The sequence below is a fragment of the Folsomia candida genome, unplaced genomic scaffold, assembly GCF_002217175.1.
Source record: "Folsomia candida strain VU population unplaced genomic scaffold, ASM221717v1 Fcan01_Sc028, whole genome shotgun sequence".
Taxonomy (NCBI): domain Eukaryota; kingdom Metazoa; phylum Arthropoda; class Collembola; order Entomobryomorpha; family Isotomidae; genus Folsomia; species Folsomia candida.
In genome coordinates, this window is record NW_019091220.1 from 412,577 (window position 1) to 431,961 (window position 19,385).

The window sequence follows — 19,385 nt, forward strand, 5'->3', positions numbered from 1 at the left end:
ATTTATGGAAAAGATGGGGTGGGTGAAAGCAAGTTGGTTGAGTCGAGAATTCATAAAGTTTGACTTAAAGGGAAAGGTACGTCGTTATCAGTTAGTTATCTATCTGGCTGGATCTGGAAAAAGCGTAATCCTGTTGTATAACGTTCGAAAAGAAGATTTTGGACGTTTCTGTGCCCTATGGGTGAGCCATCCTGTTATCCAATTTCCCATTTCTATACGTTACCGACCGTGAATAATTTGAGTGGCTGGTGGATAGTTGTGCTCCTTGCAATTGAATTCACGAGGTAAGCAATGTGTGACAGAGTTGTTGAATAATAAAAGAAATTTAGATGTCTGAGTGACGGACCGAATTGAGAGTCTTGCTTGTTCTGCTTCAAACCAGAATGACGAATGCCCCCACCATCCAATCCGAACAGACTTTTAGCAGAGTTGAGATTGGATTCACATTTTCTTAATTTTCCCAGGCAAGATATTTCTACTCGGCTCTGGCATCCTGCCTCGTCTTCCTCCCCAAAGAAATAACGAGCCCTCGAATTTTTCCATCTTCTCTTCACATCCGTCCAGTTCTTTATTTCTGCGTCTTGCACGGTCAGAATATTCCGCCAAAATTTCGACAATGCAGCCAGAGTAAAAGATGTTCATGTGTCATCGTCCATTTCTGTTGCAGCTGCAAAAATCTTGAATGGAGCCGTGTCGTAACAGAATTTATGTGTAAATGGAATCAATCAGCTCTTCATGAATGAATCAGAGTGATTAATTTTTGATTCTCACTACCTCCCAAACTTGCATTTGTATTGTTGTGGGTTAAGTAACGTGAGTTTTTTATGGAGCCATACACCTTTCACCCTTCTGTCACCCCAGGAAATAGCTTTTTGCTCAGATCAGCCTTATACACGCACTTATGCTCACCTGTTTACAAAATGTTTCCAGCGAAACAGATACCTTCTTTTGTATAAGATTCAGTTTAGTGAATGTCAAGTGAGGAAAGTCAAACTGGTGGGTTTCAGTTTGTTGATGATGCTCGAGGTAGTTGAGCGAGCTATAAACAAACCACCCACAATTCTTGGAAAACAATGCGGGCGAGTACTGAGAACAAGTATACGACCAAAGACGCGAATTGTTCACTGACCCGTTTCATTCAACGATTTGGTCTAGTTCAGCATCAATCCTGATATCATTCAATCACTTTCCTCTCTTTCACCCGCTGAAATAATGGTTGCTTTCCTGCCAAACCCTTTCAACTCACACGCGGTGACACAAACCAAGGTATTACTACGCACAAGACAACTGTATGTACGTTTCGTATTGAGTTATCTTGATTCACCTGTGCCAAAAACTGCAGGGAAAGGTGAACTGAAAGAATCCTGAGTTCAATCAAAAGTGGGAAATACTGGAGAAAGTTAGGGCGAATTGTGATACTAGTGTAAGGACATTGTCAATTGTCGGGTAGTTTTCACCGGATTCTTTCATTGAAGCAAATGTGAAAGCATTCTATGATTTCCACTCAAGTTGTGAGAATCTTGCTGCACGTATGTGATGCAAGAATTATTTTCCTAACTGTTTTATATTGACTTTATTTAATTCAAATATTCGTATTACATAATTCATTATTTGCATTATTCCAGAAGGTTGTTTGTTGCAACATTTGGGTTTCACTATAACTTTCATAAAATACGTGTCTAGCATTCGCATATTTACGTATTTGCCTCGAAGCTGATGCCGTCATCAAAGCTATAAATAAAGAAATAAATTATGACATGCTTTCTGAGTGATTGATGCACATTTTTGTACATATACAGTAGTTGGATTCCTGCTTATTTCACTCGTTAATGATACTCCCGTTGACAATGCAATGAGCACTAAGATAAATTATTATTGAGTGGGCGTGGCGTTGGAAATATGTTGTCAGAGAAAGAAGAAGAAGATGATGGAAAGATGCGGAATGTCAACCACCCAAAAACCAACAAGCTGCTCTGTCATACATACAGCAGCAGCAGGAATAAGAGTGGACCATCTGCGAATTCAAATATCTTCATGTCTCATCCCATCGTTATTTATTAGGTTGTAAGTTACAACGCATCTGCTCCCTTCGGTTCCTCCACACAAAGATTTCAATTCATTCGTTTCCTTTTCACTTCCCGGCACACACACATTTCGCTTCAAAACTCAAAGAAGAAGCAGCAGCAGTAACTAAAACGTCTTCTTTCACTGCGGCAGCTTTCACTGAACTCTACCACCGACCGAATACACATCATTAGTGAGTCCCGTAATAGGAATACATATGCAAGCCGCAGAATTCAATGCAATAATTCATTATCAGATGAAAAGATTCTTCCCATTCAGTCCAGAAGAGTAGTTCGAACAACATTTTATTCAAAACTAAATTACCAATTTTCTCCAACTTTTATACATAATGGTTCCGTGACGATGTGGCCTCTTTAAATGGGGGAGTAAGCCCCAGATTGAAAAATCAGTTAAAAGTTATACATACTTTGATAAGAAAAGCCCTCGGCGAATTTTCCGTCATCTTGTCTACCTACAACTAACTTTTTATTCTTAAGTAAAACCCCTGTCCAAAAAATGTAACACGCCCACCCACCATACCAACTTTGTGCTAGACAGGCATATAATAATAAGTAAGTAAAGTGTGTAGTCAGGTGAGAAATGGCTTCACTCCCCATCGAAACTTAACTCGGCTTCACCAAGTTCATTATTTCAAGGGAAGAGCTGGTGGCAAATAATAAGAACAAACTCGTCTTCTCTCCTCCGCCGTCTTTCTTTCCTGGCTAACGAGGCGAATAGGATTAGTCAAAATAAGTTTTGGCACTACTTCGTGTTTACTCATGATAATATTTGATGCTTCTGTCATAACTTTGCCAAGCCAAAAAGTTCATTATTAATACCGGAACGGGGATGAGATGGAGGAACATTGGATGGAACACGAATATGAATCCATGCAAACTCCAGTAGATGAGTCCATCACAGACTCACTTCTACCACCACATCACACCATTAAACCAGCCGACACACAAAGAGAAAGCAGCCAACAACTGGCTGACACCAAAAACCAAATGAGGATGATAGCTCCGAGTTTGGCCTTCTTCTTCTGTCCTTTCCAAATGTAGGCAAAATTTTCTTCTTCTCAACCTTCTCTATCTATCTGTCCATATATTCGCTGACTTTGTTCCCTGCTCCTCGCAACCCTCATCTCATCATCATTTGAAACTTGAAAGCTCTTAGTTGTTCAAGTATTCGGGGAAAGTTCTTAATGAGTTTCAAAGTCACTTCTTTCCGTAGTGGACCAGCAGTGGAAAAGCTTCGTCTTCTGCTGCCAAAATTGCAATGGGGATGAATCCAGATCAAAATTGAGAAGAATCTGAAGCAGAAGTGTGTTGTTTTACTAGTTTGCATGTTCCCCGTCCTGTCTCTCAAACAACAATATCTCGAAACAAATTCAGATATTCATTCGTGTGAATGATAGGAATCTTCTGCATGCCTTTTTACTCGGGTTTGGAGAGGAGACTCCTCAAAACTTGTGCTACTTGAACAACTTAATTTGTTGTAATAACGCTGTAAGAATATGTATGATGGGTCCAAAACTTTGAGCTTTTCCAATTTAGGACCAGAAATACTTTGAGCAAGGAATTGTATGCATTTATATTGTCAATTATTACATAAAGGGTGGCATTATAAATTAATGTTCATAATAATTACGACCACACAATACGCCCGATGAAAGAGCAACTCGGTGAAAGTAAAATCAGATAATGAGCACACCCTCTTGTTTTCACGTCTTCAAATGAATATGTCTTCTTTTACTACGAAATGTATATAAGGCTTTTACTATTTTAGAGTCGTATAAAAGAGTTACGAATTGCCGTCGGAGGTAGCACACATAACGCATCAAGCTGTAAACGTGGCCATCTCCATTTCACAAAAGCGCAGAGGAAATAGGAAGCAGACTGAGATATACGTACGTACATACAAGTTGTAAAAAATATTGCTATTCACGACTTTCCCCAATAAAATAAACCTATGCTGCATGAATATAATTCATATCTACCAACCAACCAATTTCACGTTTAGGTCAAACATAATAATAAGAGAGAAAGTCGGGTTGGAATTTCGGCATCAAATGTCAAGCATATCGACACCATTATGCATTACGATGATAACAACCGTATACGTATGCATGCATGGGGTGAGCTGCCACGGGTGAAAGTTGCCACCACCACCACCACTGCCTCGTCTATTTATTAGGCAAGGAAAAGAGATACAAAACAAACAAAACGAACACAATGAAATGCAGCCTCGTAATATAATACAACTTCAGACTGTAAATGAACACAAGTATTCCTGGAGGCGGAATGTGTTTATATTTTATTGAGGTGAGATGACGGTTCTGGAGGTTGCAAAGAATATAATTCTCGAGGGGTTCGGGTTACCACGACCAGCCAACCATCCCACCTGCTTACGACACGACGACCCGTTGCAGTGACTCACAAATGGAATACAGATGGCTTATTTTTTTTCCACAGGAGAAGAAAAAAACTGAGAGTCCTCTCCTCGTAGCTTTTGGCTCAAGGAAAAGGTTCGTCGGGCTGCGTCTTCAATTGCGGAAGGAAATGTTAAACTCGACCTGAAAAGAAAGTATAAAATCTAGTTCTTCGTGGAAAAAAGATTTGACAATTTGTGTCGTCATTGAATAAGAAGAAATTTGACATTATTTAAATTTGAGGCCGCCCACAACCGATTGCAAATTAGGGCTGAATTTGTCTCATATTTTTTATCGCCGATTCATATTTATTTATTTTGCTGAGATTTTGAGGGCCACACTCACATTTTTTTAGTGTTTCACCTTCACCTCTCCCCTAAATACTGCATAAACTTGTGGCACAGAGGTCGACTTGACAAAATGTCTCCGTCTGTTATTCCTCGGTTGGTGTGACAGGTACAACATCTTGCTTTTACCAGGCCAAATTTGACTAGAGCGACAAGTAGACTTTCTCCTCCAGGATGATGGGCTGAGTGCTTCGTAGTAGGAAAAGATAGGAGAGGGATTTGCATAACATGGCAAACATCAGATTCCGTATATATCAAGGTATCTTTCCACACGCATTTATGTACCTGCTCGCTCTCTGCTGGGATGTGCTGCTGAGATGGAAATATAAAATTCAATGGATGGGCCATTTAGTTGTAAAAGCAGGAGAGAGATTGACAAGCAATGTAAAAAACAGGGCAGTAAAAAAGAGTAAAAGTTTTTTGTTGACGTGATCCTATGTTATTGAAATTGATGCGATGATTACATGAGAAGTTGGATTTTTGCATGTTTCATGATATCCTGTCTCCTTCTTTTACATGCAGCGAAATGTAACGCGATACACTTTCTCCAACAAATTATTACTGTGTGAGGGATGAGCGTCAATCAGCTGTCAGATCCAATGAGGTCCACAACTTTTAGCCTAAAAGCGAAAAGAAAGATGATTTTTTCACATTTCGTACTAGGTATTTATATTTCTGAAGAGATCATGAAGAATGATTGGTTCGCAATTTTTCACGTGCTTGAAATATGTACTTCTTTCTAGGGCAGTGGCATAAAATCAATCCTTTTCTTATTCTATTTATGTACATGCATCTTATAAATCTTTCCCTCTGTCCACCACTTTCTTGCTCAATATTCTATTCCGAAATCGAATTTCAGTTTCATTTTCTTCCTGAATTTCAATTGCTGCAACCTAAAGAACTGCTTGCTTTCTCGTGGTACCTCCATGACCGGTGTCCCTACTTGAACTGTAATCCTGCATAAAATGAAATTGAATTGGACCTAAAGTCAGTCACCCGAATAAGTGCTCGACTTCTCTACTCCCTTGACTCGAGAGCAGAGCAAATTTGTAAAATACGAGCCAATTTCATTTTTGCAACATAACAAAATACTTGCTTATATATATCTAGTCCACTTTTTAGAGTCAATTCCTGATCTGTTCTTGTACATTATTACCTAGAAATAAAACTAAATAAAATTTAGCAAGAGAAAGCAGAAGGGAAAGCTGTAGCATATTTTTTACGATGACAATGACTCCTCAGTCACTCACTTATTTCGGATTAGTTCATCTCACTCATTCTTTCGCAACTACATCAAATATGAGTCGTTGTCGGGCGGAAGATTTCATTAGTCTCCATTCAAGCGGAATGATAAAAGAGGAGAGAGGAAAAAATTCATTTGATCAAATACAGAATAAAATAAAGTTGGAAACGGACGGAATGGAACCAATGATGATCAAAGGCCTTCTTCTGGTCTGCCTCCCTTCACGGCAGCAGCGGTCCTCTCCCCAGAGTAAATTCAGTCCAAGAAGCGGCAGGTATAGAATGACTTCCTGTGACTCCTAGACTTTGCTGAATGGGATAAGAAATGGTTAAGTAATGTGGCAAGGGTCAAATGCGTAGTAATACTACTTTCTCCACCTCCTCCTCCACCTACAAGTCGTCGTCGTGATGAGTTAGTTTAGTAAAAAAAGAAGAAGAAGGAAAGGACAGGTCTGGGACACATTCGACACAGCTCAAAAAACTTGAACCATGGTGGTAATTCAATTCTCTCCTATTTCCTTTTTCCCAATAGTCCCTCTGCGTCATAAAGTTGTTCGACATCAATAATTTCACGACTTGTAACAATGGTCTATTCGCTAGAATTTCAATTTCTTCATCCAATATGGAACGAGACATCGACTCATGACAGCATCTGCTCATCTTCTCGCAAGCTAAATGAAAGTTCCTGCTGGAACGGAATGTGACAAAAAATGTCAAAAATTTAACAAGCTAGATTTTTTCAGGACAACGAGACCCTTATCCATGAAAACTACTTGAGTGTTATTTCTATCATCATTACCCCCGTCACTGAACCAAAGCAGGATGATTCTCTTTCATCGTCTCGTCATCGTCCTTGTTTTGAGCTGCACTTACATACACTACGTAGAAAATAGAAAACAGCTTTTTTTTCCTTGTGCAAATCTACACACACTTTCCCGTGAGATGGAACACATCCAAATTACTCTGAAACAACTTTGAAGTGTGGAAATCTCTACTTGAGCCAATAAAAGAACGGGCCTCGATCTTCACTTTCCTCCGAATCACTCGATCACGTATAACATTACAACTCTTTTATTACAACAATTTTAAAACAACTGTTCATTTACAAGATTTATGACACAGTTACACCTGCCTCCGTATGCATAACCTGGGCTGCAACATGCGACGGCTAGAAAGTACATAATATATATACAATATAGAGCTCGTAACTTTTGATATAATGGTGCCTCCTCCTCCCTCTCGACGTGTTCTTTGTTCCTAAATACCGTCGAATCTGTTGTTGCCTCTCTACACAAGAAGTGGCTGCTTGCCCTGGGGTTGTTTGATCTTTATTTTCCCCAACATCTTTGACATTTAATTTCTTTGTCTATTATTTATACACGGAAAACAGTGTTCTCTCTGCACGAGGGGAAAGATCTTATAACCTTTCATGTAAAATATCTCTCATACTCTTCTCTCTTAATGAAATTGAATTTTACAATACTTTTATGTATACATCAACAACTTATCGCGTACGAGACGACATAAGCTAAAAATCAATACGTACCTTTTTACAACAACGAGGACTTATCCTTAGTTATAATTTGTAGTAGCACCATCACAAGTAGAGGCCAATATTTAGACCAAAACCCTAAAATTAGTGAAGAGTATTTTCCCCTGTTGTTTCCGAAAGGTGACCTTATTCGTTTTAGCATTTCCTCTAACTAAAAATAAGCTTAGAGAGCGTACAATTTTGTGGTAGCACATCAATTAAAAATATAATTGGTTGTTGTATTTTATAAATAGAAGCTCATGAGACAGACCTCATGTATAATTTAATACATACATTTGAATCAATACATAGATAGCACATATTTAGATACACGTACGTCATTGCAAACGTCCTTCTGTTCCCATTAGTTTAGTTTAGCCTATTAATACGGGTGTAAGTATGTATGTACATGTAAACCTCTTTCTGCTGTGGAGAAAATACAGATAAACAGCTTATCAATCTTACTCCCACTTTACACGCACGCAGCAGCAGCAAACCAAAATACAACAATACAATGCCCATGGTGAGAGGATACCATGATTTAATCAAGTAAACCAGCCGTACACCAGTAAAATCTGATCAATCCATTTAGCTTTAGCCATCCACATCAATCAATGAAATCCAATCTAGCAAATTAATTCTGCTAAATTAATCCAATTTCTTTCCAAGTCTGACATTCACTTTGGGTGGTGGTGGTGGTGGTGGTGCATAGTGGTGCATGCACGGCAGAAGTATTTAATTTACTCATTCATCTGCATCTGTCATGTGTCAAAGTTATACTTACGTGCGCAATTATAAGAATTCGACTGAAATAAAAACTGACTTGCAGAAAAAACTTTTTTTTAACAGATTAATTAAAATAAAAAGGTTTCTAGTGTCGAATTCTTGCACGTTATGCAATCAAAATCGCTTTCTTTGTACGATTAATCAATTTGGCTAATAATACATAATGAGGACGGATGATGGTCTATACAGAAATCTACCTATTTTAGACCACGAATTTTTATAATTCTTTGCAGAACCAGAGATAGAAAATCTTCCACCATTTCTTACCCACACATGTAAGTAAATGGTAAATGTCCAAGTACGAATTGTCCTTGGCGATGACAACGCGAGACGAACATTATTGGACTCGACACCTACTCTGAGCACTCCATTTTATCCCTGACTGAAAAATTGCCTCCTAAAACTACTCATGACACGAGCAATTCCTTGTTCTCCGCACCGTCACCACCATGCACACTCTCCTTTCACCTCCACTTTCCCCACGTCAACACTTCCAAGCACAGTGAATTAGACGACAGGACATGAACATGACACGCAGATCCGAAAAGTGTGGTCTCTCTTCGCACAGCATTGCTCTCTTGTGACCACTTTACACGAGTTCGCCTCCTTCTTTTTTTGTGGGGGTTGCACACAATCCTCCCACTCCTTCCAGCCTAATTTCACACATATGAATATATTTGTGTGTGTGACCCGGTCTCATCCTCCTCACCTCGGGAGAGGATGATATTAAAATGGACATATCTCAAGATAGCGGGACAGAGTGGCTGTCTGAATGGAAAGTGAAAGTTGAACATTATAAAGCTTTTAGTAGATGGCTGCAGTTCATTAGCGGGTTCGTTCTTCTGACGGTTGCACTACTACTACGGAACCAGGAGTTGGTTGGTTCATGTGAATGCACCGAATTTCCTTCACATTTCCGCTAATGTATCATCTCCTACGAGGAACGTGACTGAGACTTGAAAGTAACCAGACCAAAGAAAAAAAAATGGACTTCCTTATCTTTCCTTATTACACAAGCAGCAAAACTAACTTGCTATATACGTATTATTATCATCATTATTATATGACGAGTATGTACACGGAGGGTTCTACTATTGGGCGGTGCTAAGTATATGTATCTGTTCATGTGTGTTATCTATTTCATAAATATTTTTTATGGTTCAATAGTAGGTACCTTATCCAAGAAAGATTTTAGCATACATACTCTCTTTATAATTTATGTATTTACTTTGGGTTATTTACAATTAACTGGCCAAATTTTTGTTCAAAATATAATATCTTTCATATATAGATGTGATATGCTTCAGTATAGATTTCCGTAAATATATACACGGATTTTGATTTTATGTACGTAATTCTCACAAATGATAAAACTCAAATGTTCCGTGAAAGCTTTTACTAACGAGGAGAATTGAAAACGACAATTTTTTTCACCCAACTTTCTCCCGTCTCATTTTCCCCAACATCGTATTTCTACTCACCCATTGCGTGTATCGTGTGGTGGGTCGAAAGCATTTGTAACTTGTAAAGTAACAGCGGATAAAGAAGCTCAACCGCGAGAGACTTAAAGACTTAGCTTTCTCCTGCTAAGCTCAACACTACTACGAAGGAACAAACAAGGACATTTTCTTCTACAACTCTTGCCAACCTCAAATCTCAAGTGTCACCTCCTCCCACGACTACTGAGCGTTGGATAGAGTGATAAAACCACCAACACACAAACGGATCCCTGGCTGGCTTGATTTGAAGTTTTAGCAGCAACGTTTGAAAGGGCAGGAAGGAAGGAAAACCAATTTTTCGCCTTTCTTTACTTTCCACCAACCCAAACAACAATACGGCGATGGAAAAGATGCAAGCTTTCAGACTTGGCACAACACCCAACAACAATCTCAAAGTCCAAGCAGAAATCCGCCCTCCGAAAGATGAAGAAAGCACAAGTGCAAACAGCTTTAGTTTAATATTTACTGTTGTAAGGAGTAAGTAAAAGTACGTAAAAGTGACTACCACGCTGCTTCGTTTGGTTAGTGGGCGACGACACAAATGGGTTTCGAATTGTTGTTATGTGGGCTAAAATTCCTCTCCCGACCTAACAAACCATCGGGTAAAATACTATAATGTCGGCTTGTTTGTTTTCTTTATTTTCGTTTCCCATTGTCGCCACAGCTTTTGCAAGGTCGGTTGACATAGATAAAATAAAGTAAAATCCTGAAACACATCATCCCCTCATTTTGTATAAACACCAGACACTCAAGTAGAGAAAAGTAATCCTAAGATAAATACGATTTCTACAATAAATCTCCATAATCATCACATGTATGGCCCACCCAATTCGTATAGAAAAATTCCTCCCAGCTTTTTGTGTATGTATTTTTGTATCGTTCTCTGGGGAACAATTTCGTCATCTGGAAACTCTACTTGGTGCATGAGTTAGTTGCTCTCTCTCCCACTAATGGGTAACGATATATCCATTATTCCGACCTCTGATCACGATGGGGTGGTTGTTTTTATCGGTGTTGTTATCGTTGCCCCTTTCACCCGCAACATTCAGCTTATTATTAGCGGTGGCCGTGGTGGTGGTGTTTTTTCCCTCACTTTCACCACCACCCCTTTCCAAGTCCCTCCGCTCGTCACCTTCATCATCATCGGACTCTTCGTCATAGTCTTCTTCGTACTCGAGATCCTCGTCCTCCTCATCCTCCTCGTAATCGTCGTCATAGTCGTCCCGATTGTTCGTGGACTGGAGGTGGTGGTCGCAGCTGCCTAAACGTAGCTTTGACGCGGCCAGGATCAGGGCAGCCGAAGTGTTGGACTCTTTCTCGACAGGTTGTGATCCAATGTCGGTAATGTTGAGGTCCACGATTGTCGACTCCTTTGTCGTGTCGGACGACAAAGACGTGTACGAAGTGCTGGAGGGGTGAGGTGTTACAAACTTCATTGTGGTCTTGTCCAAACACTGAGAACTTGTACTGGTGGTCGTACTGTTGCTACTACAATTGCCGTCCCCTATGTTCGGGTCGGGTGAGGAAACCAATTTCTTCAGTTCGGACCACTGCATTAAAACGAGCCAAGTGGCGAGAGGCTTGTACAAAGAGTAGCTGATTGAAAGCCACATGGAGACTGTGGTGCGACAAGGGTTAATGTTGGAGTGAATCCTGTGAGAATACATGGGAGTGAAAATGAAACATTTGAAATAGTTTGAAGCTAATGAAATCTAAAAATCTAAAAATCACTAAAAAAAAATATGATGTATCTCATTTATGAGCATAATTTTACAACTCAAATTTCTCACCAGTCATCGATCATGAAGAACAGGAGCGAGTATAAGATGTTGAAAACGATCCAGCCATGAATCAACACCGCCTCCTCCTGACAATATACACACACGAATGATGAGAATAAAGATATGGTAGAAACAGGGAGCAAAACTCATATTAAAACGGAAACAGCCAATCAAAGAGAAAGCACGAGAAGCGAAATGAAGGGAGGACAGTAACGAAAGACACGGATGGGTAGGTCGTCTGTCAATATTTAACCCCGTGCTAATTTAGAGGCAGCAGTTTGTGGTGTTAATCTCACTAGTGACACATCCTGACTACAAGGATACCTAACTCAGCAACAGTACAGTACAACATATCATACACCATTAATCGTCAGTGGAGAAAGTCTTGAATAAAATCGTAATGCATCAATAATTCTTACCATTTATCAATTTTATGCCTTACCCCGTATGCTCTCTCACCATGTCAAACGGTGATGTGAATAGGATTTGCTACTCCATAAAATTGTGACTCGTAATGGTCGGTGAGAGTCAAGTGGATGATAAAAAAAATGGTGGAATTAATCATATTTATTGCTCTTGACATGGTCCAGGATCAAGATCATGAATTACATCTCAAGCTAATCTAAAGTGGCTCAGAGAGGCTTCAGACATGCTCCACTGTGACATTATTGCTTGACCAAGTTGTCAACTTGATTTCATTTTATTGCCGGTTCCGGTCCTTTTTTGGCAGAGAAATCTTTCTCTCTCTATTCTTTCTCCTTCCAATGGACTGCTCCTTCGATTAGGCAAAAGCTCAACTCAATAATTTTTAACTCTCAACTCTCTCCCTGAGACTTTTCTCTTTGAACATCTTTCACTACTCGTGGCTGACTTATTCGAGGAGGGACGTAATAAGTTCAAACGAGAGGGATAGAAAAAAAATCAATTACTATTCTCATTATTTCTGTCAGACTTTCTCTCTTCCCCTTTCAAAATTAAGAGACAATATTAATACAGTCAGAGATGAAATGGAGGTATTCATATTTATGTAAGAAAATCTTTTTCCGAGAAGAAGACGAGAGGAGAAAGTGGGCATAATGCGATTTCGTAAAAATTGAACTTTCTCCTCGACTTTTATAAATGCTCTTATCGAAAAGAATATAATTTATAAAGTGAGACTGGCAATGCTTCTCACTCGTCAATACTATAGCCAATTGATACCATTTTCCTAGAAAGTGAAAGTGCCATGTAATGTAATACAATCTTCATTCAGTTATACGGAGCATTATCACGAGGCAAAAATACGAGGAAATTTGTCCTCTGTGACTGGATGAAGGAGAAGTCTTTCCTGATTTCAAATCAGTATCAGAGAGTGGTTCTACTCACATTGTGGTGAAAGCGTGTATCCGATAAACAAATAGAAAATGAGATTAAATGGAAATATAACGATGGGGAAGGATGAAATAAAATGATAAAAATGTACTTCCTCCTCAACTTCCCGAGAGAAGAATCAGAGCAGGAATCAAAGCTCAATCTCACGATTTAAGTAGGAAAGGATGATATTGAGATTGTTTGCTTTCTTGTGTCTTTTCCTGCTCCTGGGAAGAGAGGCAAAGACACAAGTAGTTTCAGCGGTGGTAGTGGTAGTGGTTTCAGTGCTGGTGAAAGTACATCACAAACAGCAGCAGCATTCTCAGTCAGAGAGTGGATGAGAAAAGGAGAGAGTGAGTGGTTTCAATAAGATATTGAAGTAATGGCAGGAATGAAGATGAGACCAAGCTGCTTGTGCAAACACGGTGAGGACACGTTGACACAAAACGCTATTTTTTAAATAGTTTCCCTGACTGGATTAAGTTCTCAGAGAGTTTATCAAATCTACAGAATTTATAGAATACTCGGGACTAATTTGTATTGAATATTAAAGCATGATAATTGCAAAAATACATATTTTAAAGCGTGTAATTCCCTACAGAATTGCACTTCATGAACAATAATACTTATCCACCTCTTAATAAATATCTTACAATATACATACCTACTCAAGGCTTGGGAGTAGGAAATGAACCTAAATAACGCAATAATAGTGACTATTCTGCGGAGGATGAAAAGGTAGCATATTGAATAAAGTGGGAGAACAAAGGACAATAAAGTTTGTATGGTGAAGCATGAATGAAAGCGCTATAAATATATTCATCAGTTTTCGTTTGCTTTGTACTTACAGTGAGACTTCCGATTAATAATATTAAACCAAGAATCGTCCCCCAGATCCAGGTGTAGGCTGTGATCACCACAAATATCTTGATGAAGCCTCCTGCACAGAGACAAAATTCAATGGTTATTCATGAATACGCAGTTGAATGGTCGAACAGGTTTCGTTCATTTGTAGATACAGAGTAGTTTCCATTGTTTTGACAGAGTAATTTACTTCGTTGGTTGATTGTCTGCTTGTTTTTATTCAGAATCTTTTATCACAATAAAGAAATGTGCATTTCTAAGCAAAATGATGAAAAAAGAAGAAACCTCCAAAGATAAGGCACACACACACATCACTCGAAAAGTTTTAGAATTTGGGCAAAGTTCAAGTAACAACTGGACCTTTCTTATGTTCCATATCGTGGCTGATTGCCAAACCAAAAAATATATTTTGACTTTACGACTCCACTTTTCGATACGCTTTTCTCGGTTTGCCTTTAATTGTAGTTTTCCCCATTAAAATGGTGATTCGAGTTAAACAGGGTATAACTAATTATCTGCGTTCTCAAGTTTTGTGAGGGCAATTACGAATTTTACGTGTTTGTAACGAACCTATACAACTTGAACATTACTGCTTTCACTTAATTCAGTAATAGTAAAACTGCAATCAACCAAAACCCACCAACCAAAACGATACCCACGAACCTTTGGTAACCAAAATTGGAATGATTCTTGCAAGTATTTTACTAAAATCCTTTCTTGAATGTTTGTTCTTGAACGTAAAATCAGGTCCTTTGGCTTCCAGCCACTAACCTAACCTACTGAACGGACTAATCGGTTGACTAGCAGCGAGGAGAATGGATGGCAAGGAAGACTGATTAAGACTAAGTGCCTAACTAATCGTAAAAATCTCAAGACCAACACCAACTTTTCCAATTCTTCCATCCGGATCGTTCCTTTCGGCAACGAATCTCCACCAACCCCGCATTCAAAACAAGCCAAGTTCAATCAATCACTCCACCATACTTTTGGTATTAAGCAGAGAGAGAGAGAAAATCCGTCTGATGAACAATTTTTTTTTGCACGGGGAACATGCATTTTTTGTCTATGTAGTTTCAATATTAGGACTAAATTCTACTACAAATACTACTTTTCTTTACTCACCAGAAAGTTTAGAGTAGAGTTGAATCATTGAGAGCCACGGAGAGTCGAAGAGAATTTGTTGTGTTGCCTTCAACCTCCGCTCAGCCTCCTTGAACGGGTGGGGACCAAAGGGTTTGAGTTCGATGTGCATTTTGATGCTTCCGGCTTCCACTGACCCTAATTGTTCTCCAATACACAACTTTCCCCCACTAGCGCGAGGGTTGATCAAAGCTTGTGCAGTTTGAAGGAGAGATTGCCATCGGCTCTGGCTAAACATTTCTTGTTCTAAGAAGCCCATCATTTTCTTTGGTCCGGGTGGTTGCGAGCACTTTTCTCCTTCCGCTTTCTCCTTTGGCCCCATCCACCCGGTGAACAAATTACTCGTGGCTCTATTGCTGCCATTCCGTTTCCCACCACCACCACCCTCGGACTTGGAAGGCTTCAAGTGATCATTTCCTTGATCTCCGACAAAGTTGGGCGAATAAAAATTGGGTTCAGAGTTTGAACTTACTTTGGCTCTTTTTTCGGATAGGGTTGCTTTCTCGAGAGGAGAGGAAGTTGTTGCTGTTGTTTCCACAAAGTCTTGCTCTTCGTTCTCTCTCATCATGCTGGTGAAAGTCATCCTGGTCGCCGGTTGCATGGCGATTTTTGATTGCACTGCAGTTGAACTGCTTTCTTCTTCGTCTTGACTATTTTTATTTTGCGATTGCAATGGCTGTTGTAACAAGGATGGTGGTTGCTGTGCAGCAAAACGTTTTTTCCGGCTGAAACCAATTTCCTGGTTGTTCTTGGAAAAGTGGAGTGGTTTTGATATGTCGTCAGTATCGTCAGTTCTGCCTGTCACATCATTATTTCGTGGTTGGGGAATAGTCGTGGTATGATCATGATGGAACGACGAAGGAACATGTGGTGATTCTACTCCAGTGATAAAATCAGGCTCAATCTCACCACCACCACGACCAACGTGAGAATTCAGATGAATCGAGTCCACGTCGTATTCATGACTTTCTCCAGGAGAATTCTTTCTCTGATTCAAACTTGGAATATTCTTCGCCTCACGTGGAGGTGGAAGAGATGGAGATGCATGTTTTTTCTGACGGTTGTTATCAAGCAGGGAGGAAGGGACGGACGAGGATAATGATGAGGTCTGGGTATGCCAACTACCTTCTGTTTGGCGATGTTGATGCTTCACTGGTGGTGGTGGGGCTCCTTGTGGTGGTAACTGCTGTTCATGCATTCGAGGAACCTCATCGTCATCAAAATAGAAAGAGATGTTCCTATCCGTACGTGACGGATCAAATGTAGATTTCCAAGACATAACAAGCTCTTTGAGCATCTCTGGTAATCTTTGAATGGATAGCGTAGCTTTGAGATAGCTCGACCCTCCTTCCATGTCAGCACCACCACCACCACCACCCGCAGCATTATTATGCACGGAAGAAACATGAGGGTGAAAACTTCTCCCTGCCATTTCAGACGCGGAGAAAGCCAGCGGAGAACCTGTTTCCATCATTTGGCTCCACGTCTCACATACCCCTCGTCTCAAGTTGCCTGGCGTTTGACAGTGATCCCCAAGAACGTTTTCCGGCGTGATGTCAAACGTGTTGGACATCGTGACGAGGAGAAAGAATCGACCCACATTTCTGCAGTCGCTGATGGTCAAAATCTGTTAAGGGGCAATTAAAGGAAATTAAATCAAATAAAACTTGTCACATGTGGAGAGAGAGAGAAAGAGAAAAAGGAGAAAGTCAGCATGTACATGCGGCGTCCCACCCAAGGTTTTTGGCTGGCACGAGTTAAAGAGCAAATGTCACCCATTCGCAGGTACGAAGAAGAAATGGCTCGGTGCGTGACTAGATTTTCCTCGATTAACTTCCACCACGGAGGGAGTTACCTGGTCTAAAATTATTGTGTGCCATATCTCTCAATCACATGCTCCAAGGCACTACACGTGCAAGTGGTTCATCTCTCCTCGCCCTTTAGATACCACTGAAACTACTACTACGACTACCTTTGATGTGAATTGTGCTATGGGAATGGCGTGACAATCCATTCTTTCCCAAATGTTGGTGAACTACTACTGAACCGAGTTTGGGGAAAGCGCAAATTTCCCTGGGCGAATTGGAATTCTGCTAAGGATTTAATCTTAAATCTATTTTAATATCGTTTATAAAGCCTGCTCCATCCATGGATGTAAAAGTTTTTTAATATTTGGAAAGGTGACTCGGTACTTCTGTGATTTGCTTTCCCTGCTCTTCTACAACTGCGAGGGAGGGTTGTTGAGAAATAAGTACTGCCTTGTTCCATTTCCAATTGTAAATTTAAGCCACTCGTAACTTGTACATAAGTCGAAAAGTCTCCAAAGTTTGAATTCTGATGTAGAATTTGCTACCCTCCTCGCCGCTCACCTGGCTACTAGTAGGATCGTATAAATACTTTCTCAAAGTCTATTTTCTACTGTTATTATGTGGAAAAGTTTTCAGTCTCAAAGCCACCAGTGAGACTATATTCATATGTATGTAAATACCTATATACGAATGAGTAGGGATTTACAAAATTAAGAACAGCGCCCACCTAGCGGTTTCATTAATTGGAATTCGCATTTTACTTATTAGTCTCATTTAAAAAGAGTTATTATTGCTTACCAAGTCGAAAATTGCTATAATCACGCCCGCCCTTTTCAGAATTGTGAGCGTCTTGTATCCCTTTTTCTTGGATCGGGCCCCCATCATATTTCAGCTTGATGATATCGTCAGATCTTTGAAAGCTTCGAATGAATCAAGCCCTTCTTCTTACTTATTATTTTGATATACGTCGCTTTTCACGTGCAGCCAGGGAAAAAATAATAGCTGGTGCTTCCTCTTCAGCGTAAATTTCACGTAAAGTGCCAGCCAGTAGTCGAGCCGCTCTGCTGACTGAGTTGAAGCAGTCGGAAAGGAAGGAACGATTCGCGTTTTATAAATTATTCACAGAAACTCACACTTTAAACACGGTTTTCCATTAGTACTTTAATCGACTCACTCATTCCTTCCTCGTTACTTAAATCCATCCGGCATGCTTTTCTTGCCTGGTAATCTTGGATGAGACGACGGAACTACAAGTACAAGAAGAGTTACACTCATCAGCATCAATTAAGTCTGAAATGCTTTAAAGTTTGCCACGTTGATGGCCTGAACCATAAATTATCAATGAGAGTCGGGCCCTCTCTCTCTCTCCCACTTCCTGCATGTGCATTAGCTATTAAAGTACAGCAGCAGGAGCAGCATGGAGAGTTGAGATGTGAAAAGATTTACAAAATGGAAATTGCTAAGAAGCCGAAACTTGCTATGGGTATGCGTGTGTGTGCAATTTGTCAGAGTTAAAAGGCCAACCTGGGCAGGTAGAGCAGGTAGTCTACTAAATGGCCATGCATACAAACAGATTATTCTGACTGTCTCGAATGGATTTAATATGCACACCCCTTGACCCCTTCGCCCCCGCCCCGGTAATAATTTGTCCACGTCAAATAAACAAACAATTGCTACTGCGACATTCGAATGTCTAGAGATTTACAAACTCTGGAATATTTCAAAAACTTTTTTTCTTCTTCTCAAATCTCAAAAAAATCTTACCAGACGACGAATGTGTAATAATTTCGTCGTCTCCCCGGCACAAGAGACAAACTCAAATTAGACTTTTTGTCCTTGTGAAGCACAGCAGAAGAAGCAGTACATCATGTATTGTAGAGGAATTCTTCTTCTTCATGAGGACTTTTTCCAATTCAATTTTGCGGTCTGTCTGTAGGGACTTGGTTCGTTGGGTGGTCGTGTCTCGGTTTTGTGGAGAGAAAACTTGACGCAAAACTTTCTCCAGTGATAAAGAATGGACAATGGGAGACGGGGACAAGTCAGACGTTTGAACAATGGCACGAAACAAGTCCTTCTTAATTTCTCGACGATTGTTGTGCACAAGTTTAAAATTTCGTTATGTAATAATTCGAAATTAACGTTGTCTCGTGGTTACTTTACTTTATTTTGCGTAGTGAAAGTCTCATTTTCTCCTGTCGGGTGAAAGTTGCGTGGATAAAGTCATCACCACCTCGAGCTACTGGCAGAGGTCTTGTTCTCAGTTGGACCAGGACCAAACTGAGACTGTGGAAAAAGTGGTGCAGAGGGTAGCGAGAGAGGAGAAAGAGTAGCCGAGCCAAGATTGTGCAAATAGTTGAATCCTACAAATCATTCAAGTATTCCAGGCACAAGACGCAAGTCAGAGGGGCTCGTTCTCTAGATCGCATCTGGTTCTCGCTCTGGTTCTGGTGGTTGTAGCGTTTAGGACTTTTCACATACCTTTCTCCTCTCCTCTTCTCTCTTCTGCTGTTTTCACCACCAACCAACTCACCGTCACATCATC

The 19,385-nt window shown here is 40.1% G+C and overlaps 1 protein-coding gene across 1 annotated transcript; it reads right to left on the bottom strand.

Moving 5' to 3' along the window:
• Positions 1–7,132: 7,132 nt before the first annotated feature.
• LOC118438932 lies at positions 7,133–19,256 on the bottom strand. The gene is made up of 7 exons (XM_035859866.1): positions 18,608–19,256; positions 18,018–18,090; positions 17,642–17,911; positions 15,018–16,662; positions 13,880–13,971; positions 11,691–11,767; positions 7,133–11,553 (listed from the first exon to the last, which is right to left on the bottom strand). Exons 3-7 carry the CDS (start codon positions 17,726–17,728, stop codon positions 10,848–10,850), a joined length of 2,607 nt encoding a protein of 868 aa, XP_035715759.1. The 5' UTR covers positions 17,729–17,911; positions 18,018–18,090; positions 18,608–19,256; the 3' UTR covers positions 7,133–10,847.
• Positions 19,257–19,385: the final 129 nt, after the last annotated feature.

What these genes read in the sequence shown, in the direction of transcription:
- LOC118438932 (XM_035859866.1), bottom strand. Translation starts at nt 17,728, where the DNA reads ATGATGGGGGCCCGATCCAAGAAAAAGGGATACAAGACGCTCACAATT. An exon ending in TTATAGCAATTTTCGACTTG is followed by an intron (nt 16,663 to 17,641) that starts GTAAGCAATAAT and finishes GCCCCTTAACAG; the next exon opens with ATTTTGACCATCAGCGACTG. An exon ending in TTCTTCATGATCGATGACTG is followed by an intron (nt 11,554 to 11,690) that starts GTGAGAAATTTG and finishes GTATTCTCACAG; the next exon opens with GATTCACTCCAACATTAACC.